Below are 24,719 nucleotides of genomic sequence, written 5' to 3'. Positions count from 1 at the left end.
GGCAAGAATCACCTCTAACCCTGATGCCCTCGCTTAGCAATTTTCTACCCACTGATCCCTCTCACTCAGCTCCTTGGCTATACATTTCCAGCCGTCTTAGATGTGTTCATAGTTGAGCCCAATCTCTCTCCTCTATTGCAATAGTCTGAACACCTATAGCAACAGCCCTGAATAAAGTCCTCCCTATAGTTTCAACAAGTGTAAGAATAACTTTTTTAACAACGAGGAGAAACATCGCTCCAGAACTAAAGTTACTTCCAAATACCTCTAATTTGTCACAAACATCTTTTAACTATTGTGCAAGTAAATAATATGGATTATGTGCTTTAGGGGTTTTACCACACATTGTGATGTAGGCAACCCAGCCATCAGGGCCCCCAGAGCCTAGCAAGAAAGCCAGGGGCTTTTTTGTTAATTAAAAAAATTTGTGTGTGTGTATATATATGCGTATATACACATATATATATATATAAAACACCCACCATGTCTGACAGCTCATAAATTCCTTCCTTAAAGATCTTACAATAACTTACAGCATGCTTACAGCACGGTCAGCCTGAAGGGAAGAGTCTAAGTCTTCGTAACACTTGGAGCCTACTTTTCTGCGTTTCCTAACCTCAATCTAACTGCAAGGTCAGTTCAGAAGGAAGCTGTGGTAACTGCCCACACTCACTGATGCAGCGTGAGAGCTGCCTGACACATAAGCAGTGAGCAGGACTCTGTTCTCACAACACTTGTTTAAGCGTCCACTTAAAATTGAATTTCATGTTGTTGCCACGTGTTCCAAAATGCTTTTTATTTTCTTAAGCATTGAAACATGTAAAAGGCATGTTAACAGCTCACGGACGTGCACAAACAGCCGGCGGGCCCGCTACGGGCTGCAGGAGGCCGCTCCAGGGGCGCGCGCACGCCGTCGGAGCTCCAGCGGGGGCGCGCACGCCGTCGGAGCTCCAGGGGCGCGCGCACGCCGTCGGAGCTCCAGCGGGGGCGGCACACGCCTTCGGCGCTCCAGGGGCGCGCGCACGCCGTCGGCGCTCCAGCGGGGGCGCGCACGCCGTCGGCGCTCCAGCGGGGGCGCGCACGCCGTCGGCGCTCCAGCGGGGGCGAGAGGCGCGGGACGAATACGCCGACCTCGCGGGTGGACTTCCAATCCGACAGTAGCAAGTGGAAGCGCTTTCCAACAACGCGGTGGCCATGCCCGGGAACGGCGACCGGGAGGGGAAGGGGCGCGGCCCACACCGCTCACCCCCTCCCGGCGGCTGGTAACGTGGCGCCCCAGCTCCGCGGACCGGACAGCGCGCGGACGCGACCCCGTGGACGCGGAGACGCGGAGACGGGAGCGCCGCCCCGCAGACAGGCGCCCAGCCCCGCCCCCTGCGGCGCACGCACGCACGCACATGCCCCGCCCCGCGCTCCCTCCGGCTCTACTGCGCATGTCTCGGGTGGGGGGGGGGGGGGGGGGGGGGTCCGCGACCGACCGGGAGGCCGAGGCCGGCGCTCCGCGGAAGCGCTCCTCCGCGGCGGGCGGGCCGACGCGGCCGCGCGTGCGTCACTTCCGCTGGGGCGGGTCGGAGCTGAGGGGGTGGCGCCCCGGCCGCCGCTCGTGTGTCCGTGCCGGAAGCTCCGCTGATGCGCGCCGGCCGGAGTAGACGTCCTGGCCGGGAGAGGCGCGTCGCCCCTGCATCCCGGTACGGGGGGGCTGAGGGACGGCGGCGGGACGACGGGGGAGGGGAGACGGCGGCGTGGTCGCCCGGGCACTCGTCCGGCGCGTCTCTGTCGTCGGTGAGAGGGCGGGCCGACCCCGGCCTCGAGCTCCCGGGGCTGAGGCTCCGGAAGGCGGCCGGGGGCTGAGGGAGCCGCGGCCGGGGGGGCTCACCGGTGCGCGGCGCCCGCCCCGCCTGCCCCCGCGGGTTCCCCCGCTCGGCCCCGCGAACTGTTTGGGTTTTCGTGGCGCCGCCCCGCGCTTCCGGCCCCGCCCCCGCGCTCCCAGCCCGGCGTCCCCGGACCGCTGGGGACCGTCACAGCGGTTTCCCCGTTCCGCGCCGTTGTCGCGCGTCCGCGCCGCGGCGCGTTCTCCGGCGGGATTATTTTCAGTCACCAGCGATTTCTTTTTAACTGCCCGCCTCCGCTGCAGTTGCTTCAGCGCCTTCAGGTGTGTGCCTTTTAAGAGATGAAACTGGACGCATGAATCATTGTGTGGCAGCGCCCTTCGTCGCTGTCGTTTCTGTCGTGATGCTGGGAGGAACCCAGTTTCTGCGGCTAATGAGGACTCTCAAGAAAAGTGGTGCCTTGTAGGAGAAACCTGGGAGAAATGCCCAGAAAGTACTGTCGTATTTTAAGTGGCGTGTTGTGGGTCTAGAGTCCTATTTGCTGAGATTGCAAAATGACACAAGTATGTTTCATTGTAGGGGGAAACAGTGGAAAAATAAGAGTTTTTAATAACGACACTTCAAGCGTATTAAACTGTGAGCTAGAGTTTATGCCTTTTGGAGGCTGTTTCAAGTGCATTGTCGTTTTGTTAAAATGGGTGGTCTGTTTGTATTTCAGCATAAGAACATGTTCTTCATACTTCTTGTTGTTCAGACTTTTTATCAGTGACCTTGGTGTTTTCCAGTTTCTGCCTTAGATCTACATTAAAATCTTGAGAGACTGTCTTTTTATAGTGACCCGGAGGGAGAAGATCAGTTGACCATGTATTTATCTGCTTCCCATGCGAAGTTGGTAAAAGTACAGCTTGTCCTGAGTTGTTGTTTTGCTCATTAGTGACAAAGGACTTGTGCTGCAGGGTACATGCCTCCCGTGCGGGACACGTATTTGTAAAAAGGTCAGGGCAACTCTTAGCCCTGGACACCTTCCCGCCGAGTCTTCGTGATAATCCGTCACTGTGTGTTTCATGTTTCACTTTGTTTGTTATCCAGTTCTTTTTACGCCTTGATGCTGTACTGGTTTCCATCAGCCTGATGTTTTTCAGGCTGTGCTTCCTCCTGCGTTTTTGTTTCCTAGGAAGACTTCCTCGCCGTCAAGGCTCTACCCTTGTTATTCTCTCTAAAGTACTAAAACCAGAGTTTTAAACTTTCAGATTTTTTAAATGTTTATTTATTTTTGAGAGACAGAGACAGATCGTGAGCAGGGAAGGGACAGAGAGAGAGGGAGACACAGAATCCAAAGCAGGCTCCAGGCTCCAGGCTCCGAGCTGTCAGCACAGAGCCTGATGCGGGGCTGAACTCAAAAGTCATTTAACTGACTGAGCCCTCAGGTGCCCCGAGTTATAAAATTTCAGATCCAGGGAATTCTTTAGTAGGTTCATGGGTATCAAACATTATGGAAAATGTAGTGTGTATATATGTGTGTGTGTATGCATGTGTATACGTGCTTATATATGTGTATATATTTGCATATGTATATTTATTTGTGTATATATTTGCATATATATGCAAATACCAGTTTTCAAGGAAGAGGAGATTTAATCAGATTCTGTGATCCCCAAATTCTCAAGTATTATTACTATAAACCTTTTTTTGGTAAATCCAGTCTTATGTTTTCACCGTCACTGAGCTGGGAACTCGAGCCTGTGCTCCTGGAGTACCTCTCCATTTGAATGTTCCACTGTTACTTCATCCTGTAAATCCAAGAGCTTTTCCTGTCATATTAAATTGGTCCCCTTTCCAGTTATGTCGTGTTCACTAATGATATTCTCTTTGTGTCTCTGAATAAAAACACTTGCGTTGTCTTGACATCTTCTCCTTAGCCCATTCTTCCCTGTTACCAAGTCCTTTGTCCAGTCTCCCTTTGTCCTGTAGCACAGTGCCATTACCTTAATTCAGTCCTTGTCACTCTGTGCCAGCATTTTGCAATAACCAAGGGAAGTGCTGTGTGGATTCATTCTTTCCATCCTCAACAGTCTCCACCTAGCAATTCCCTTATTTCCTCTAGTTAAAACGCAATTCCATTCCCTAGAGGTTGGTCTAAACGTTTCTGTTCTGTATATTCCTCCACTGAATTTATTCATCCCCATAAATAGGTACTCTAGTCTTCCTCTGTCTTTTATCAGTAAATAATGGCACTTCCCACTTGACATTCTTCTCTTTACCTGTTTGCAGTCTAACTTTTGTTCTAGCTGAATTTATTCTCAAACTTTGATCTGCATTTACTGGGTTTGTGGTTTGGAAGCAGTTAAATGAATCTTGTTGATTTTGTTGGCAGTTTTCTATGCTTCTTAATTTTTGCTTGATATTTGTAGTTTCTAGAGAAGCGTATTAAAGTGTTATGATCATGGAATTGTCTGGTCTTCCTGTAATTGTTCCTTTTTTTTTTTTTTTGCTTCATATTCTGTATTTTGGTGCCTTGTTGGGCGTATTCGTAATTCTTGAGAGTTATATCATTGGAAAGAAACAATGGGGACTCTACCCCTTGGAGCTCTGTCTTCTGCTTGACTCTTGGGCCCGTTTTTCCACCATTTTCCCTGTTTTGTTTTGTTTTTTTTTTGGTTTGTTGTTTTTTTTGTTTTTTTGTTTTTTTTTTGCTTCAGCCCCTGGTTTCTTCTTGCTATTCTTGAGTAGACAAAACTTAACTACTGTCTCCAAAGTCTTGGTTGCTTTTTCATTTGCCTTGAATGGTTTTTTCTCAGATACTCGTAATAATTTGCTTCTTACCTTAATTCAGATCTCCAGTAAAATGGCAACTCAGTTCTCCTGATCATGTCAAGTAAAATAGCCCATTTGCCCTGAGTTGTGGAAGCATCCTTTCTTGGTAGTTTTAGTTGACTCTGTTGAGGCCCCTTGAGGTTCACCTGCTGACTAGTTTTCATTTGCTTGGGGTCTGAGTACCTTTCAAGGCAGTGTGACTGAAGAAGATCCAGGCCTGTGATTTCTCAGTTATGGGTTTACCACAATCGGGGTTTTTTTATATTTTAATAAAAACACAGGTTATAAAATCTACCATCTTAACCATTTTTAAGTATATGGTCCAGTGGCATTGAGTACATTCACACTGTTGGCAAAACAGACCTCCAGTACTCTTTCATCTTGCAGAACTGAAACTCTGTACCCATGAAACAACCCCTTTTACCCCATTCCCCCAGCCCCCAGGGACCACCATTCTGCCTTCTATATCTGTGAATTTGAATAACTCTAGAGACTTCAGTGGACTCATACACAGTATTTGTCCTTTTGTGATGGCTTATTTTACGTCAGATAATGTCCTCAGGGTTCATCCCTGTTAAACCATGTGGGAGGATTTCCTTCTTTTTAAAGGCTGAGAATGTTTCATTGTTTTGTAAATACCACATTTTGTCCATCTGTTTGTCTATGGAGATGGACGTTTGAGTTGTTTCCACTCTGCTGTGGCATGCTGCTGTGAACACAGGTGTGCAAATACGTGCTTGAGCCCCTGCTTTCAATCCCTTTGGGTATGTAAATCCAGAAGTAGGATTGCTGGATCAGGGGGTACTTCTATTTTTCATATTTTAAAGAACCAGAGTACTGTTTTTCACAGCAGCTGCTCCATTTTCCATTCCCACCAGCGGCGCTCAAGGATTCTAACTTCTCCACATCTGTCAACGCTTGTTATTTTCTGCTTGTTTGTTTTTAATCTTATCCATATGAATGAGTCTGAAGTGATTTACAGTTCTCTGATGATCAGTGATGTTGAGCATCTTTTCCTGTGCTTGTTGACCATTCGTATATGGTATTTAGAGAAACGTCTGTTCAAGTTCTTTGCCCATTTTTTAATCAGGTTATTTGATTTTTTGTTGTTGAGGAGGAGTCTTACTGGTTTTGAGCATGGCTTTTTATTTATAAGGACTTTAATTATATTTTATTGAGTATTTTTCTGTACTGGGGGTTGTGGAGATTCTATGTTAATTCAGCTTTCATTGACTGCAAGTCCTGAGGACTTCAAAAAAACCCTGGAAGGCAGAGAGTTTGGTTTCTTTTCTCTTTTCCTTCTCTGTAAAATTGTTTTGTTTTGTTTTGTAACATATGTTCACATGGGATTTAGAAAGACTTTAGTTCAGACTGTAATCTGAACAATCGTAGTTGGTTCTGGGCGTCTCTCTTTCTCAGTCTTGTCTATTCCATTCTGTCAGAGATCTGCTGGAATCACCTTTCTAGTGTCCTTTGCTTAAAATGCCTTATTCTGAGTTTGATTTTTAATCTCCTTGGCAAGATTTGTAAGACTTTGCATAATCTGGCCCTGACTGTCTTTGCAATATCATCTTCTCCCTCTCCCTCATTGTCCTCGGTACGTCTTGGAGTGAACTAGACTGCTTGCCATTTTTGCTTATACTGTATTTTCCTCCTCTTTTCCTCTTTTCTTCCTTCCTTCCTTCTAGAGAGAGAGAGAGAGAGAGAGAGAGAGAGAGCGCGCGCGCATGCGTGAACAGGAGAGAGGGGCAGAAGGAGAGAGAGAAAATCTTAAGCAGGCTCCAAGCTCAGCGCGGAGCCCAGCCTGGGGCTCAGTCCCGTAACTCTGTGATCGTGAGCTGAGCCAAAATCTAGAGTTGGATGCCGAACGACCTGAACCACAAAGGAGCCCCTGGATGTGCTTTCTTAAGTGCTTTTTTTGTGTTTGTGTTTGTTTTTTCACATCATCTAAAACCCTCTCCTCCGTTTCTCAGCTTTCCACTTCATGAATCTTTTCTTGCCTTTGTCCAGTTTTTAGTGGTTTTCCCCCCACCTACCTGGGTATTTGCTTTCCCCGTTGACACGGCACTGTCTGTCCAAGTGTTCGTAACTGTCGGCTTTCTTTTTTCCTGTTGGCTTTTCCTAATTACAGAAGTATTAATGCATGCTTATTGTAAACAAAATTCAGACAACACAAAAGGAAAAGTCAAAGCCCTTCTCCTTGTTCTCTTTGGATCCCACTCCTCAGTTCACAGGAATAAACAAACTCGTGCTTGGGGCACTTGGGTTGCTCAGTCGGCTCAGGTCACTCGCTCAAGTCATGATCTTACAGTTTGTGGGTTCGAGCCCTACATCAGGTTCTGTGCTGAGCGCTCAGAGCCTGGAGCCTGCTTCAGATTCTGTATCTCCCTCTCTCTCTGCTCCTCCCCCACTCATGCTGTCTCTCTCTGTCTCTCAAAATAAGTACAGAGTTAAAAAAAAATTACACTGGTGCTCATCCTTTGAGAATCTGTGTGTGTGTGCACACACACGTGTCTGTAGCCACAGATTTAAATGGCACATGTAGGTTTTTTTTTTCTTTCATTACGTAGGATCTACATATCTGCCTCCTTGTATCTCCGCATACTCTCCACACACGCGTAACTCATGTACTGTTGCCGCTCGCCTCTTTCACTGTAGTGCACATGGAGGATATGCAGATCACCGGTTGCCTTTGAATGCAGCGTCATGTTATCCGGTACCTAGTCTGTTGTGTGTTCGTGACTTATTTTATTTTACCATCCCTTGTTAGAAGACCTTTGGAGTTGTTTTTCATTGTTTTAAGAGTTCAGGCAGTGCATTAGGGAAAGTGTTTGCATACTTTTGCATTCTTAATGCAAGTATTTCTGTAGAATTTTTCATAGATTTTTAATATAGGAATTGCTCTTCAAAAAATATGTGCCTTTAAAATTGCGATAGATAGTATTTAAAATTTCATTAGATACTGTCAGCCCTAGGTGTCCCATTTCTCTAGCCCATTCTCAATGCTGGGTATTAACCATTTACACTTTTACCAATTAAAAGAAAAAATCTGTTTCAATTGGTATATTTCTTTGATGTGGTAAAGGGTGTGTGTGTAATTTTACCTTTATATTTATTCTTCTGTGACTGGCCTGTTTGTGTCCTTTGCCTATTTTTCTATTAATCGTTCCTTTCTTATTTGTATGCGTTCTTTTTAATATTGTGGCTATGAGCCCCTTGTCTGTTAGTTGTGGCACATAGCTTCTTCTAGTCCAACTTCAATTTAATAAACACTTACAACTAGAGAGCGAAGTGTTTTCTGCATGGCGTCTGTAGCTCTAGACTGAGAGCTCCCTCTTGTTGTCTTTGTGGTCTCAGCATCTAGCACCATGTCTGGTGTAGATTAAATATTCTGTAAATGTTTGCAATGAACAAAGTAGTAGAAGACGATTCTTGAAAAGAATTCAACTTCTAGTGTCACGTAACCCTGTCAAGACTTTGACAGTAAGGAAGAAAAACAGCATAGTATCTAAACTGCTATTCAGTTATGTGTTGTAGGAAGACTTGTCTATTGGGTAGCTTCCCTCAGTTAGTTCTCATCACACATCCTACCATTCACTTTCTTTTTTCTTTGATTTCTGCACTGACAAATAAATGAATTCTTTCCGGTTAGCTTAAAAGTCAAATCTGCATTATCTGTCATGGAAATACATTATTCTGTCTTCTTTTGAGACAGGCTGCTGCGTTTAGTTCAAGTAGAAATGTATTTTATCTTCTACCCAGTTTTACCTTGGATCCTAATTTTTGTTTTCTTGCCATTTCAGGTAAGACCATGAATTATGGAATTTCTTAAATGAAGCATTCAGGAATGAAGTGAAAATCATAACCTATAGACAAGAAATGATTTTTAAGTTATGTCTATCAATTTGACTATAGATATATATTATATTTACCTCCTTAGTAATGCAAGAAAACTTTGTGGGAAGCAGAGAAGCAAGCAGCTGCATTTCTTGTGCTCACCTAAACATTGCTGGAGGATAAGCTACATCGGTCTACAAAGAGGGTTTCATACAAGCAGAATAAGATGTAAATGGCCCCACAGTGAAGCACCCCCTTGTGGCAAGCACTGGTCCTCTCCCGGCCACCATGGCTTACATATTGGAATTTTGAAACTTAGCACTTCTGCCCCCAAGGGACTAACAAAAGTGAACATTCGTATGTCCCGCATTAAAAGTACTTTGAACTCCGTTTCAAAGGCTGTTTTTGGCACTCAGAATGAAATGATCTCACGTTTAGCTCAATTGAAGCCAAGTTTTCGACTATTAAGAAAAGTATCGGATAGCGGCTGGTTAAAACAGAAAAACATTAAGCAAGCCATCACCTCTCTGAAAAAGTATAGTGACAAATCCACGGAAAATACTTCTCTTTCGGAAAAGCAACGTCGTGTTCTAGATGAAGATATAGGTAAACAAAGCCTTTTTCGTTACACACGTAGGATAACCACAAAATTTGGAGAGTCATTCTACTTTTTATCAAGTCACATTAATTCATACTTCAAACGCGAGGAAAGAATGCCTCAAAAAAAGGAAAGTAAACATTTCCAGGACAAACCAGAACTTGAAGGTACAAAGGTTGAAGAAGAGAAACCTAGCTCTTCAGATCCCGGCTTCCTGGTGGGTGAGCTAGATTCAGAATCTTCCTTACCTTCGGAGGACAAGCCCGCAGGTCCCAGCGAGACACCTGAAGCTCTTCCAGTTTCTGCCAAACAGAGTATTGCCAACTTTCTTTCTCGTCCCACTGGAGGTGTACAGGCTCTAGTGGGTGGTTATATTGGTGGACTTGTCCCCAAACTGAAGTATGATTCGAAGAGTCAGCCGGAAGAACAGGAAGAGGCTGTTAAAGCCGAGCAGCCTGCCAGCAGAGACAAAAATCTGGAGGAGAAAAAGCGGTTATCTCTTCAGCGAGAAAAGGCAAGTTGTTAGCAGTGTAGCTGGAATTTTTTATTTTGATCCGATGCCTACGTTTCGTTTCCCCATGGGACCTAAGAAACATCAGTCGTTTGTTAGTATTGCTAGGGCAGTTTCATACTCTACTCATATGGGTTTTACTGTGTGGTTGTAGATCATCGCGAGAGTGAGTATTGATAACAGAACCCGGGCCTTGGTCCAGGCACTGAGAAGAACAGCTGACCCCAAGCTCTGCATTAACAGGGTTGAAGAACTGACTTTTCATCTTCTAGAATTTCCCGAAGGAAAAGGAGTGGCTGTCAAGGTAAATTCTGATTTACTGAATGTAGTTTTGTCTTGGAATAAGAGTACTAATACACTTTGTAGGAGGGAGAAGGCCAAGCCTTTCATTGTCGTCATTTGCATATTTTTGTGGTTTTATCGTACATATGATGTGTTATAGAGTGAGTAATTGCCCCAGTTATTCTGTGATATATATTGTGATAAATCCTCTTTTATTCTGTGATGATACATTATGCTATTGGTACTACTATCTATACTTTGAGCTGAAACATTTTACAATAGAAGATAAAACTCATTGCATTCATTGAATTGCCAAATAGTTGCCAAGTTTTTCTAAAATGCAATGTAGGTGTTTATACCATACTTCTACTCTAAAAGACGGGAGATATAATTCACAAGTAAAACCATTGCGAATTTTTATATCATGATCTTTTTGTATTTGCAGATCTAAAAATGTTAGTGATCTTAATGATAATTGGTAATTATTTTAATAAAACAATGAGCTTTTCTTGGTCTTGCTTTTTTCAAATATAAAATAGTGAAGCTAAATTAGACCCATTTAAACGCTGTTTCCAGAGAAATAGTATAAAATATGAATGATGTGGTTAAGTTTCTGTAAATCTCTACTGCTAAGATGATTTGTAATATCTAATGAACAATTTACAAATATATAATAAATAGATAATGTTAACATTGAATTAGAGATCTGCTAACTTGCCATTCAGAAATCTTTAACTTCATTCATATTTATTCCTTTTTTTGACAACCATCTTGCTGAAGCATTATCTAATTCTTTAAATAAGTTGCCCTTTTGTAGTTTTATATTGAATAATTCATACATAACGATGTATGTAAGCTAAACTTTAGAATTTCATGTTAATAAAGTTGGGGATTATCTTTCATAGCTACTTAATCTCTTACCTAAAAGACAAATCTCCCAAATATGCTTTTAAGTCCGATTAACATTTCAGGGATACACTGAAAGCAGAGATCTGAAGTAGAGTTGCAGTCTTTAAAGAACTTTTAAAAACTGTTTTACTGAAGTGTAATACACATGTGGTTATTGGTATAAAGTTCAGTGAATTTTTCACAAACTAGACGCCTCCGTGTAACTGATGCGCAGATGAAGAACAGAATTTACCGGCGCTTGAGAAGCCTCCCTTGTGCCCCCTTCAGTCACAATCTCCCCAGATTAGTTTAGACTGGATTAGTTTTGCTTGCTTTTGTATATTATATAAGCTGCTGTGATTGATTTTTTTCTTTCACTCAGCATAATTTTAGTAACCATTCACATTGTTAGGGGTAGTTGTAGACCATTCACATTGTTATGGGTAGTTGTAGACCATTCATTCTTGGTTTTTTGTTCCATGGTGTGAGTGTATCACAGTTTAGTTAATGTACTCCTGGTGGGTATATTTCGGTTTTAGTCTATTATGAATGGTCATCCTAATAGAAACTCTGAGGGCTCTTTTATTTTGCATCACTGATCCCAAATCTGAGGACCTTTCAATAAAGGTTAGCGTGATACAGGAATATATATTCAGATCAATTATGAATGACAAGCTAGATAGTCTGAAAAAAGTTTCATCATGACCCTAAATAAGAAGTACCTCAAAAAGAATGAACTTGATAAATGAAGACATGTTAACATGTACACTTTCATGGGATCTTTCCCAATGAAATAAATAAAAATGTAACCTTTTATTATAAAAAAAAAAAAAGGACTGGGTAAACATAAAGAATAAGGAAAAAAGCACTAACTAACGGTGCTAACAGGGTGAAGCCTGCTTGTGAATCTGACTCTTTCCCCGTATCTCCCCAACTTGTTTTCTCTCTCTCTCTCTCTCTCTCTCTTTCAAAATGAATAAACTTAAAAAACCAAGGCATCCCTTAACATTAAAAAAAAAAAGATAACGGATTTCTCCAACCCAGAAATTACCACTGTAAATGTATTATGGTCTCTTGTATTAATCAGAGGATGCTGAGTTAGACTTAATAACAAACAGTACCAAAATCGAAGTGGCTTAACACAACAGAAGCTTCTTTGTCCATTGTGCAACGTGGTCCAGGGGTTTGGGTGACTCTCCAGGACAGCGAAAGTCTGTGTGGTGGCTGCCTTGACCTTGTTCTCTTATGTGTCCGTGCGAGGCCTTCCTCCATGATCTCTAGCAGGTAAGAGAGGATTTCAGCAGAAAGTACCACAGGTTTCTTCTCCTCAGGACTTACTTATCGTGCCTGCAGTACTGCCTTTGTGTGCTTGCAAGGGGGATCAAACCGGGTATTGGGGAACGTTAGTAGCATCTACCACAGTATTTCTCTAGAAACTGTTCTGGGTATGCATACCAAAATAAAGTCATTATATCTGTACTGTTTTATAGCTTTTTAAAAATTTTGTTAGTTTTTTTTTTTTCCAGTTCATAATGTACACCTTTCTGTATGAGTACATTTTCATTTCCTCCAATACCCAGGTTGAAGAAGTCCTTTATGTAACTGATAGGATCCAAATGAGGGTCCAGTCTAGACCGTGCATGCCCTCTGGTTATTTCCCCCAAGTCCCTTCTAGCACTGTTCTTCCTTACCTCATCTCCAAAACTCATTGAAGAGACCAGGCTGGTCATCCTGTAGAATCGTTCACTTTCTTGATTTACCTGGCTTCCTCCTCATTGGGGTTATTTGATGTATTCCTCTCTCCTTTTTACTTCCCAAACACTGGAATTTAAATATAAAGATTTGGTTGGGTTAAACATTTTTTTGTTAGAGAACATTGTATATGATGTCACGGGCCTCACCTTGTATCCTATCAGAACATAATCGGTTGAAAAACCATTAGTAATGCTAATGTTGACTCGTGCATCAGTGTGATGACAGTCTGATCTCATTGGATGGTTAGGCTAGCACCGAAATCCCATCGCCCATTAACCTAATTGTTCCCAGAACTAGTCATTTCTTTAGGGTTGCAGAATGATAAATTTCTAAATGTCACTCAGTCTGCATTGTAATTGACATTCTTTGTAAAAGTAGAGCTTTCCTTTACCAGCTAAAGCTATCTGGTTTCTCTCAAAGACCGATTTTACAGGATAAGCAAGAGAAATTTAGTCACCAGTTTTCAAAGTAAAGAGATGCTTTCAAAGCCACCTCATTAGTGACATGAATTTTTTTTGTTTTGGCCTTTCTAAAAAGCTATCATTAGGAATTCCTGGTCTTCCGTGAATTGTGTTATCATAATTTTTTTTTCTCCCCCTCCATTTTTTTGAATGCTGAATTCATCTCTGCTTTGATTGGTAGGATCCCCAAGCTCATTCATGTGACCTTTTTTAACTTTTTATAAAACAAGTATGGGCAGAGAAGAATATGTTAAGTATGCAGCTCCATGAATTTTCAAAAATTGAAAACATCCATAAAACCCTCATCCAGTATAAGAAACAGAATGATAGCAGCACTCCCAAAAGCCCCTCTGTGCCCCCTTCCGGTCACTGTCTCTGAAAAGATTGACCAGTTTTCCTGATTTTTAGCAGCATAGATAAGTTGTGCCCTTTTTTGCATGTTGTACAAATGGAATGATGCAGTATGTGTTTTTTAGGTGTTTTTCACTTGACATTATTTGTGTGAACCTTCTCTGTTGGGTATGGTCGTGAAACATTCTCACTGTGGTGTTTTCTGTGGTATGAATATAGTGCGGTGTATTTATCCATGTTACTGCTGATGGACATTTGGATAGTTTCCAGTCTGGGAATATTTAGGAATAGTGCTTCTGGGGCATATCTTTTGGGGAGATACAGGTCTTTATTCTTTGGGAGTGTATACCCTCTTGAGGAGTTAGTATTCCTGGTCATGAAGTATGCCTCTTTTCATCTTTAGCAGATACTGCCAAATGGCTTTGCAAAGTGTTCATGCCACTTTATACTTTTGCCAAAATTGTGTCAGCCTTCTGGTTGTTCTGCTTCCTCTCCAGCAGTTTTATTTCTTTTAATTTTAGCCATTTTGTTAGCTGTTTAGCGATATTGTGGCTTTAGATTGTGGTTCTCTGATAAACTCTGAAGTTTAGCACCATTTCCAGTGTTTATTGGCCATTTGTATACTTCCTTTGTGAAGTGCCTGTTCTAGGTCTTACTTGTTTTCCATTGGGTTGACCAGTTTTTTCTTAGGATTTGGAGAATTTCTTTGTTATGGATAGAAGTTTTTATATGTATAGTATATATTACATAAAATATGTATAGCATGTATATGACATATAATATATAATGGTAATATATAATAGCTACATATATCTTTTTTGTAAAAGTATTTTCCCGATCTTTGAGTTACCTTTTAAAACTAGTTTTTCTGTCTTAACCAATCCCAGTTTTTCAGTCTTTTGTTTCTTTCCCCAATGATCAAATGCCTCAAGAGAAGAAAAACTATAGTTTGTGAGCTCACTTTTTAAAAATTTATTTATTTAAATTCAGGTTAGTGGACACACAATATAGTATTTGGGAGTAGAACCCAGTGATTCATCACTTACATACCATACCCAGTGCTCAACCCAACAAGTCTCCTTAATGCCCATCACCCATTTAGCGCATGCCCTCTAGCAACCCCCAGTTTGTTCTCTGTATTTAAGAGTCTCTTATGGTTTTCCTCCTTCTCTGTTTTTATTTTCTTTTTCCTTCCCTTCCCGTATGTTCATCTGTTGTGTTTCTTAAATTCTATGTAGGAGTGAAATCATATGATATCTGACTTTTCCTGCCTGACTTATTTCACTTAGCATAATACAGTCTTGTTCCATGTTGTTGCAAATGGCAAGATTTCATTCTTTTTGCTCTCCAAGTAGTATTCCATTATACATATATATATATGTATGTGTATATATATATGTATATATATATATATATATACACCTCATCTTCTTTATCCATTTGTCAGTAGATGGACATTTGGACTCTTGCCATAATTTGGCTATTGTCAATAGCGCAGCTATAAGCATTGGGTGCTTTTGCCCAATTTATTTGCCCCTTTGAATCGTTATTTCTTCTTCAGATTCTTGGCCTCCCTTGTCCTCATTGCTTCTGCAGCTTTTAAATAGATATTTTTTGTCTTTTATTAAACTTTTCTAGTTGTTCTTGGAAAGAACAACTTGTTCTACCCTAACCAAAAATGGAAATTTACATTCCCATGCTCCACCATGGTTCAAGGTTCTTCTAGTGGGGCCTTGAAGCTCGACATTAGTCTGGGCAAATAAAACAACCGAAAAAAGATTTAGAACAATAGTAGTTCAGATTTGATTGGTCATAAAAAAGAAATAAGATGAATGAAACATTGGGATTTTTTTTAATTTACTGAAGATTACAGAGCACAAGTGTAGCTGCTACTCAACTTTTCCCTGAAACTAGGGGTATTGACCATGTGAGACTTTCTGTGTACAGAACCTAGAAGTCTTTGGTAAACTCAGTATAGAACTCTACAATCTAAGCTCTTGCCTCTGATCAACAATATGAACACTCGGAGTCTTGAAGTCCTAGTTTTGTTTAAATGGATTATTTATATATTGTAATGAATTTGAAGCTTTTGCCTTCTACCTTAGTTTGATTTATTAACTGACATTTGTTTATATTTCACTATGAATTACCCTTATATCCTATGTACACAAGATGGTTTATGTTTTTCTTTTGATAACAAGTTTAATTTCCAGTAATTATTATGAAGCAGTTTCATCTTCTTCAGGATTTGGAGAAAATATTTCATGTAATTACAATGTTAATCTTTTGTGCTTAACAATACTGTATAAATTTGTGTTAAACACATTATATTTTTTCTAATTATTAAACATTGTATTTTTTAAAGAAAATATTTGGATTGAGGTTAATTTTTAACCTAGATATTAGAAGAAATATATTTTGAATATTAATTGACAATAATATATTAAAAAGTCATCATTTAAGATTACTGAGAAATTAATAAACACTGTGATTATATATGATTGATCTATATGTGTTGGTTAAAAATAGTCATACATTTTCACTCTTGATTTGACAAAAGCAATAAAATATGCTTTCTCCCAATACAGGAAAAAGTTATTCCATATTTATTACGATTGAGACAGATTAAGGATGAAACTCTTCAGGCTGCTGTTAGAGAAATTTTGGCCTTGATCGGCTATGTGGATCCAGTGAAAGGAAGAGGAATCCGAATTCTTTCAATTGATGGTGGAGGGACGAGGTGAGGCTAGAAGAATGTTTTTGGTTTTTTTAAACATTTTTATTTTTGAGAGAGAGGGAAGGAGCACGTGCGTAAGCTGAGGAGGGGCGGGGAGAGAGGGAGAGAGAGAATTCCAAGCAGGCTCTGTGCTGACAGACCAGAGCCCAGCACAGGACTTGAACCCATGAACTGTGAAATCGTGACCTGAGCTGAAATCATGAGTCGAATGTTTAACCAGATGAGCCACCAGGTGCCCCACAAAAATTATGTTTTAAATCTGCTGATTCAGTTCAGCCTTAGGAGTTTTTTTTTTAACTGATTCTATGTAACTATAGTAACTACGTCATTATAAAGCCAAATTTTTGAAACAGAACATTAGTTTTTCTTGTTACTTTACCAATCTAAGAGCTTCTTTTATATATACCTGGATTTGCTTTTATTTTCATTTGATTCAAAATTTATTTCAGTTTGGTCTTTTCCGGCCTTTTTGGTAGTTCAGGACGTTTTACCAACCGTGACTATTCAAATCTTGGCAATGTCTTATAATCGTTTTCTTTCATTATATTTATCTTACCCGTATTTATCAGCTGACTAGTCACTTCCTTAAGCGATGGTTATGAAAGGAGTCTGTATCAGTGACTTCCTGACTCCCTACCTTCTTCATTTGCAGACAGCAGTTCTGGTGCTACCAGCACTGTCTAAGCCTTCTCAGCTCAGAAGGAGACTGTTTCACCATCAGACTCCATCCTTGCTGCTGGCCGTTCGTCCTCGCTTCTTGTTTTTCTTCCTCACTACTTGTTGGTTAGATTCTTCAGTGTTCGCCTCCCCCCATGTTTTCTAGCTTGGGTTCTAGTTTCCTACCACCTCTGCCCTTCCCTCTTAAACTCATCGTACACGCCCAGCCTGTTGCTCTTAGCTTACTTTGCCTCCCTTATTTTGTCCTCCAGTCTTCCCATCTTGACACTTAGTGTTTTGTATGTCGAAGTACCACCCTCACCTTTTTGTTAAATTCTAACATCCCGTGTGCCAGCCAGATTCTTTTAATTTTGACACCAATGTGAGTGAAGGAGTGGATGAAGAGAGAAGAGACTATTTAATAATCTAAGCAGAGGACAATAAAATAACAACCTAAGATGGTGGCAGTGGGAAGCAGGAGGAAGGAAAAATATGTAAGAAAACTTTGAAGAAAAAGGGGTTTGGATAGAGTTGAAAAATGTCAAGATCACTCTTAAATGTAGACCCTAGGGATGATTGGGACAGAATTGCAAGGGACTGGGAGGAGGTGTTTGGTATTGAGAAAGACCGTTCTGTCTTGCACACATTGCCTCTAAGGCTTCACACAGCAATATGGAAGTGCTGAGTTGGCAAATGAAGGTGGAATTGATGGAGGAGAGAAAAGTCTTAGAAGATCTTTGGGATGTTTCTTACAGAAGTGAAATTCCAGAAAGTGAACATTATTCATATGATAGGTAAAGTGGTAATGAGTTGGAGAGAATCATTTTAGTTCATAGAATTAGTTCCAGGTAATGAGAAGTAAGGAGAGTAGCGGTTGTGTGAGTAAGGAATTTCACCGAGGAGCAGGTAGAAGCCAGTGCTCTTCTGCCATTAAGTTCAGAGCATTTGGGAAGGATGGTTATCACTTATTGAATCTTACAATTTATTGAGTTAGCTAATGCATTGAGTGCCTGCCGGGTTCTACGCAGTGTTTGGATCCTGGGGTCACTCAGTAAGCAAAACCCAAGTCTTCATGGTACTTGTGTTCCAGGGGAGGAAAAAGGACAAATAGGAAAAAAAAATGTATTTTGGAGTAGTAATGGGTGTTATGAAGAAAAGTAAAGCAAAGTAATCAAGAGTAACAGTGCTGTTTTGTACTGTCAGTAAAAGACAAATTATGGAAAGAGCCCAAATGTCCGTCAACTGATGAATGGACAAAGAAGATACAGTATAGGGGCCCCTGGATGGCTGACACAGTGGAGCGTCCAACTCTTGGTTTTGGGTCAGGTCATGATCCCAGGATTGTGGGTTTGAGCTGGGTGCTGGGCTCCACACTGCGCGTGGAGCCTGCTTCGGGTTCTCTCTCCCACTGCCCCATCCGCCAGTCATGCCTTTCTCTCTAAAGAAAATTAAAAGAAAAATGTGATACATATATGTATGTGTGTGTATGTATATGTGTGTGTATGTATATGTATGCACATATACACAGTAGAATATCACTCAGCTATCAAAAAAAATGAAATCTTGCCGTTTGCAGTGATGTGGATGGAATCAGAATGTATTATGCTAAGCGAAATAAGTCAGCCAAAGACAAATACCATGTAGTTTTGCTCATGTGGAATCTACGAAACAAAACAGATGAACCTAGTGGGGAGAAAAGGAGAAATAAGATAGAAACAGAGAGGGAGGCGAACCGGAAGAGACTCTGAAACACAAAGAACAAGTAGGGTTGCTGGAGGGTGGCCGGTGGGGGGGGGGGGTGGGCTCAGTGTAGGCTGGCAGTGAGGAGGGGCCTTGTGCCGGGCACCGGGCGTGTACACGTCAGTGATGAGTCACTAAATTCTGCTCCTGAAACCGGTACTACAGTGTATATTCACTAACTTGAATTTAAACAGAATCTTGGAAAGAAAAGAAAAAGAGTAACAGTGCTATTGTAAAGAGTGATCGTGACTAACTTTTTTTCCATTTAAAAAAATTTGAGATATTAACTTATTATGTGTCAGGCGTACAACACAATGATTTGATATCTGTGTATTTGGCAGAATGTTGATAGTAAGTCTTGTTAACATCCATCACCGCACATAGTTAACAATGTTTTGTGTGTGTGCTGAGAACATTGAAGATCAGTTCTCGTAGTAACTTTCAAATATGCAACACAGTATTATTGACTATGTCACCATGTTGTACCTTACATCCTTCAGACTTATTTATTATCTAACTGGACGTTTGTACCTTTTAATCTCTTCACCCATTTTGTCAACCCCATCCACCCACCACCGTGGGCAGCCACCAGTGTGACTATGACTTCTCGTCGAAGAAGTGACATTTGAGTAGAGATCTGAAGGGAACAGTCAGGAACATTCAGCTATCCATGTAGAGTGAGGGAGGGATGTTGACAAGAGGTTTGAGACCAATAAGTATTTGGTTTTCTAGACTGGAGCTGTGTTAGTCATTCAGGGAGGAAATGGGAGTGAAGACGTTCGGGGACATCTGGAGGTGAGTTAGGATGCGGGGAGGTTTAGATGCGTAGTTCGCCACCGGAGGTGATTTTACCGCTAGAGGACATGTGTCAGCGTCTGGGGGCTTGTTGGGTTGTCGCAGCCCGGGGGCTGCCCCTGTCATCCGGTAAGACGAGGGTGGTGGCTGCAGGGCACAGGACAGCCTCTGTGGCACAGAGTTGTCCGGCTCGTGATGTCACTCGTGCTGCCGTCAGGAAACCTCGGTTTAGGGTAACGAGAAAGCAGCTGGAATGGGAAGTTCATGCTGAAAGGAGGAAGGTGTGAGGCCTTGTGAGGAAAAGAACCTGATTCTTTTCTGTGTTTTGTATATGAGAGCCTGGTACCATGTTAGGCTGACAGAATCAACCTGGCGAGGATATTTATTTTTAAATTTGTCCTGAGGTAATTTATAAATACAGCATTTTAAAGTAGTTTTCTTTCTCATTATACAAGTAAACTTAGGAGGAAAAAAAAAAACATAAGGAGAAGTAAACAAAAATTGTAGCTCACGATTCCCAGATGACTTTTAATATTTTGATTTTTTCAAATATTTTTTCTTGCCCGAATATATATATGTGCATTTTTATTTCTTTTTATGTGATAATGGAGGTCATATTGTTAAGTAGATTTGTCCAGCATTATCTCTAATTCTTCATGTCCTTTCACTTTGATTTCATAATGTATCTCTTTAATAAGCCATCTTCTCTTACCTCTCTTTAAATCCATAGTATTTCTTAAAATTAAAAAAAAAATCAGCATCTTTGGTTTTCTGTTTTAATCTTAGAATATTGTCTAGTGATTTCCCATGAGCAGTAGCAAAGCACAGTTGGACAGTCTAAATTTTATTTGCCAGACCCTGCCTGCCACTCCGGTTCTCTGCCCCGCATCTTGTATTGGGTTTAGACCATCTCACGGTGTCTGCATCTCCTCCTCCTGTTAAGAATTGCTCACATCTCACGCACTTCCTGAATTGGCCCACCCTCCTGGCCTGTTTCAGTTTTCACATTTATCATCATGCTCTCTGCTGCCTTGGCAAAGATCGAGAGATGAGCAAAGCCAGCAGCATAAATTATCTTAAATGTAGGGCATTATCTTAAAGTTGACAGTTTGAAAAAATGATAAATAAAAGAAAACTTTAAAAGTATGACTAGCGAAATGGAGAAAATGAAAATACATAGAAACATAGGTAACCAGGTTACATCGGAGAGAGAAGAAACCACCAGTGTGTGGCGTTCCAGAACTGGAGAAAGGAGGTTTTAAGTCCCCACAGCCGGCGTGTTAGAAATACGTAGTTCACACCAGCACGCCGCTGTAGTCTTCGTCACAGAGGTACCAGTAGAAATGTAAAAATGCGTTGCTATAGCACACGTTTTATACCATTATTTAGATACTTGGGTTTTCGAACGCAACCTTAAAAACAGGCTGTTTTTACCGATGTTAATTTATATCATTGATATTTGTGTTGGCGCATGAGCTACAAAGGCAACTTGTGGGCTTGTTTTATTCAATACTTAATTTCCTTGAAACAGGGGCTTTTATTTTCCCTCCCGTGCGCAGGGGCGTGGTTGCTCTGCAGACGCTGCGGAAGCTGGTTGAGCTCACCCAGAAGCCAGTACATCAGCTCTTCGACTACATCTGTGGTGTGAGCACAGGTAGGCTCTGTCGTCGCGCGGAAGTAGCGCCTCCCCGCAGCACACATGTAAAGCCCACGTTTACACTTCTGGCCATTCTCCCAAGTGGCGGGTCCTCCTTCTATGTTTTGGTAATGAGGAAATCTTTGATTGGCTTACCGAACTTCAGAAAATGTTTATTGGGAATACGGTAACATTCAGAGGTGGTCTTTAATGTGCTTTTCTAATACGTTTTAAGTAAGTCACGGTGACGAGCGCAAACTACGAATCATTGCCTTACGGTATAGTCCCCTCAAGGAAAGTGATAAAGCGGAAGGAAGGTAGGGACCAAAGTTGTACTTGAACCGATAGGATGTTAAAGATGGATATGATTTTACTTTTTTGTGAGACGTGTCCCTCTGTGAGGAACTTGCTTTTGATAACATTTTTTGGTCTGGTTGTTTAAAGCCTGAATTTACATCAATAAATGCGAGAATCTATGTTTTTTAAAGCCTGCTTCTTGATATTGCTAGGTACATTTAAAATTGTAGTTTCATATTTGTTGTAGAGGAAATTGGCAACTTAGGATATGATTGTTACTGAATAATTTCTTCGTTCCATCAGGTAAATTTTTGGTTTTTCTGTTTCCTTACATGAGCTCTGTCACCCATCCCTCCACCCACACCCACCCAGTGTATGCATTGAGCCCCTTGGGGTACACACAGCTATTGTTTACCCACCTCGGTAACATTCAGGAACTATTAGGACTGTGGGCCCTTGCTGTGTATTTTACTTTTTGACCTGATAATTTCTCAGTTCATGTTAGTTGGTCTTCATAGGCTTTTATTTCTATTTTTTCTCATTCTCTTGAATCAAAACAATATTAAAGACTGCTAGGAACAAAATCAAATGATTTCTCCACATTATGTGTGTCGGGTATGCCCAGTAGGCCCAAAGGGCATATAATTGATGTTCAGTTGCGGAAACTTAACGAAAGCAGTTAAAAGGAATGATTCAAACACCTAAGGAATTAGTGATTCTTCCGGTGTTCCATGGAATGAACACTAAATCCCCAAGACATTAGGTTACAGGAAGTTGTTGGGTTGTAGGAAGTAATACAGGTTTCTTTACACAGGGACTTCTGAGATACTTTAGTGTATTAAAAATGCATTGGGGGTGCCTGAGTGGCTCGGTCGGTTGAGCGTCCAACTCTTGATTTCAGCTCAGATCATGATCCCGGGGTCCTGGGATCGAGCCCCTCTGCAGGCTTCGCGCTGAGTTCAATAAAAATGTGACTCTCAGGATAGGAGAATAATACTTATTTCTCAATTTGATTTAACTATAGAAACTTTTTTTAAAGAGACATTCCCCAGGGTAGTGTTCTTTGGCACTTGTTTTGCAGCTTTACCCTGACCATTTCTGTTAAATTTTGTAGTAGTTCTTAACAATACACCCATTTAAACAAGCGAACTTCTTGCTTTGGCACCATTGTTAGTAGGAGGATGCTCAATAAAGACAATTTAAGATCACAGAGATTCATCATCCAGGGAGCGGGACATCTGTGTATTTGACATGTACATTTCTGTATTTATCACGAACTGCCTTTTCCATTGTGTCTTCTGGCTTGCATTCACCTTAACTCCCAATACAGTGCTTATAGTTTTCCTTTTTTCCATTTTGTATATTCTAATGTAGAAATTTTCTTTGCATTTAGAATTTTTATAGGCTTAATAAATATATTTAATTTAAGGGTGATATCCTTCCTGGTTCACTAAATTTTGTTTTAAAATAATATGCTCATCTTATAGTAGCTGTACTTGAAAGGAACTTAATTTTTGGCAGCTTATTTCTTGTGTTAACTAGAGATTTCTGCAAGTTGAAAAAAAAAATAATTTCTATTACATAGTTATGCCATACAATTTAATTTGAAACCTAAGCTGCCCTATCTTTTACTAGAAAAAGACCGAGGATAATAAAATATTTAAAGCTCATTATGATAATGAGTTTCTGTTTTTTTTTGTTTACAATGTCAAAATAAACTGTGATACCTTATCGATCTTTGCCCCCAATCCCCCAAAGCTTTCTCGCTTATTTTCTCCTTAGTTTGGGGTTATGCCAGTTAGATACACTAGGTGGCAGTGTGTCCTACCCGTGCAGCTAGAATATGAAATCGGCTGTTAAAAAAAGATAGGATTAGAGACCTAATTTCTTTTTCTTAAATCTTTTAATGTTTGTTTTTGAGAGAGAGAGAGAGCAAGCGCTGATGGGGGAGGGGAAGAGAGAGAGGGAGGCAGAATCCAGAGAAGGCTCTCTGCTATCAGTGCAAAGCCCGATGTAGGACTCGAACTCCTGAACTGTGAAATCGTGATCTGAGCTGAAGAAGGATGCTCAACCGACTGAGTCACCCAGGTGCCCCGAGACTTAATTTCTTTAATTATTTTAGTTCCCTGGACCAACTTGAAGGAGTAATTATTTCAGTGAACTGGTAAGTTGTAAGGAATCTATTAAGGTTAGAAAGAACATCATTGACCACAACTTAATTATGTGTTATTTGATTTAATGTAAAACAGCCATTTTTTATATTTTAAAATTGATCTTCATCATCATTGGTTGACATTTAGTCCTTATTGAGGCCGAGTAAAGACCTTTACCTGTGTTAATCTCAGTATAAAAGCATGTATACATTTTAGTTGTCTTTGTTTTGTAGATTAAAAACTCGGGGCTCCGGCAGGTTAAGTTTGTCCCAGGTGACACCCAGGTGACACAGAGTGTTGAAGCCGGGGCACCCGGGGGGCTCAGTTGGTTAGGCTTCCGATTTCGGCTCAGGTCATGATCTCATGGTATGTGGGTTTGAGCCCTGTATCGGGCTCTGTGCTGACAGCTCGGAACCTGGAACCTGCTTTAGATTCTGTGTCTCCCCCTCTCTCTGCCTCTACCCTGCTTGCTCTCTGTCTCTCAAAATAAAATAAAGACATGAAAAAAAAGTGTTGAAGCTAGAATTTTAACCAAGTCTGTGACTTGGGAAGTCTTATAAGTACTGTAATGTCTGATAAAAACTAAGCATTCTTTCTCCCAGGTGCAATATTAGCATTCATGTTGGGATTGTTTCATATGCCCTTGGATGAGTGTGAGGAACTTTACCGAAAATTAGGATCCGATGTGTTTTCACAAAATGTCATTGTTGGAACAGTCAAAATGAGTTGGAGCCATGCATTTTATGACAGTCAAACATGGGAAAATATTCTTAAGTAAGTTATAATTACTTTTTTAATGTTTGAGTATATAAATAATATGTACATATAATTTTAAAAGAATATTAAAATCTTGATACCAGTAATTAGAGATGACCCCTGTTACTATTTTGGTGTGTAATTCCACTCACCATTTTTTTGAGCTCATGTGTGAGATTTGCATGTAGAAGTTCCATTTGCCTTTCTAAGAATTAAGATCTATGTAAGAATTGAGATCATATTATAGATAGACATGTTTACACCTGTTGTTTCTATTGAACATATGAGTCTTTCTCAAGTCATTAACAAATATTCTTCTAAAACATTAATAATTTTTAAAAATTTTTTCCAGGATACTACAAAGGCATTATACTCACTTTCCAAAAATATAAGCATAAAGTTGAAACCTTTAAAATCACCCACAATCCTATTCAGAGCTGTGGACCTTACAATATATTTTCTTCTAGTCTTTATTCTAGATTCCATACGTTTTCATATATGTTTCATATAGCACAGATTATATTGTAGTTGCAGTTTTAAATTTTTTTTTTAATGTTTTATTTATTTCTGAGAGAGAGAGAGAGAGAGAGAGTGAGCAGGGGAGGGTCAGAGAGAGAGAGAC

The 24,719-nt window shown here is 40.7% G+C and overlaps 1 protein-coding gene across 6 annotated transcripts in view; it reads left to right on the top strand.

Moving 5' to 3' along the window:
* Positions 1-1,567: 1,567 nt before the first annotated feature.
* PNPLA8 (patatin like phospholipase domain containing 8) overlaps positions 1,568-24,719 on the top strand; it is a 44,408-nt gene continuing 21,256 nt past the window's right edge. Inside the window, exons 1-6 of one of the 6 annotated variants that reach the window (XM_039247204.1) lie at positions 1,568-1,688; positions 8,584-9,592; positions 9,744-9,893; positions 15,915-16,066; positions 20,815-20,909; positions 23,944-24,115. In XM_039247204.1, coding sequence (XP_039103135.1) covers positions 1,630-1,688; positions 8,584-9,592; positions 9,744-9,893; positions 15,915-16,066; positions 20,815-20,909; positions 23,944-24,115 — 1,637 coding nt within the window. In that variant the 5' untranslated portion in view covers positions 1,568-1,629. Of the gene's footprint in view, positions 1,689-1,711; positions 2,153-2,174; positions 2,393-8,446; positions 9,593-9,743; positions 9,894-15,914; positions 16,067-20,814; positions 20,910-23,943; positions 24,116-24,719 lie in introns of those variants that run through there. The other 5 variants (XM_039247206.1, XM_039247205.1, XM_039247209.1 and 2 more) reach the window with 5 other exon arrangements.

This window comes from Hyaena hyaena, unplaced genomic scaffold (assembly GCF_003009895.1).
Source record: "Hyaena hyaena isolate Hyena2069 unplaced genomic scaffold, ASM300989v1 scaffold_294, whole genome shotgun sequence".
Classification (NCBI taxonomy): Eukaryota; Metazoa; Chordata; class Mammalia; order Carnivora; family Hyaenidae; genus Hyaena; species Hyaena hyaena.
This window is presented reverse-complemented; position numbering and strand designations above follow the sequence as displayed.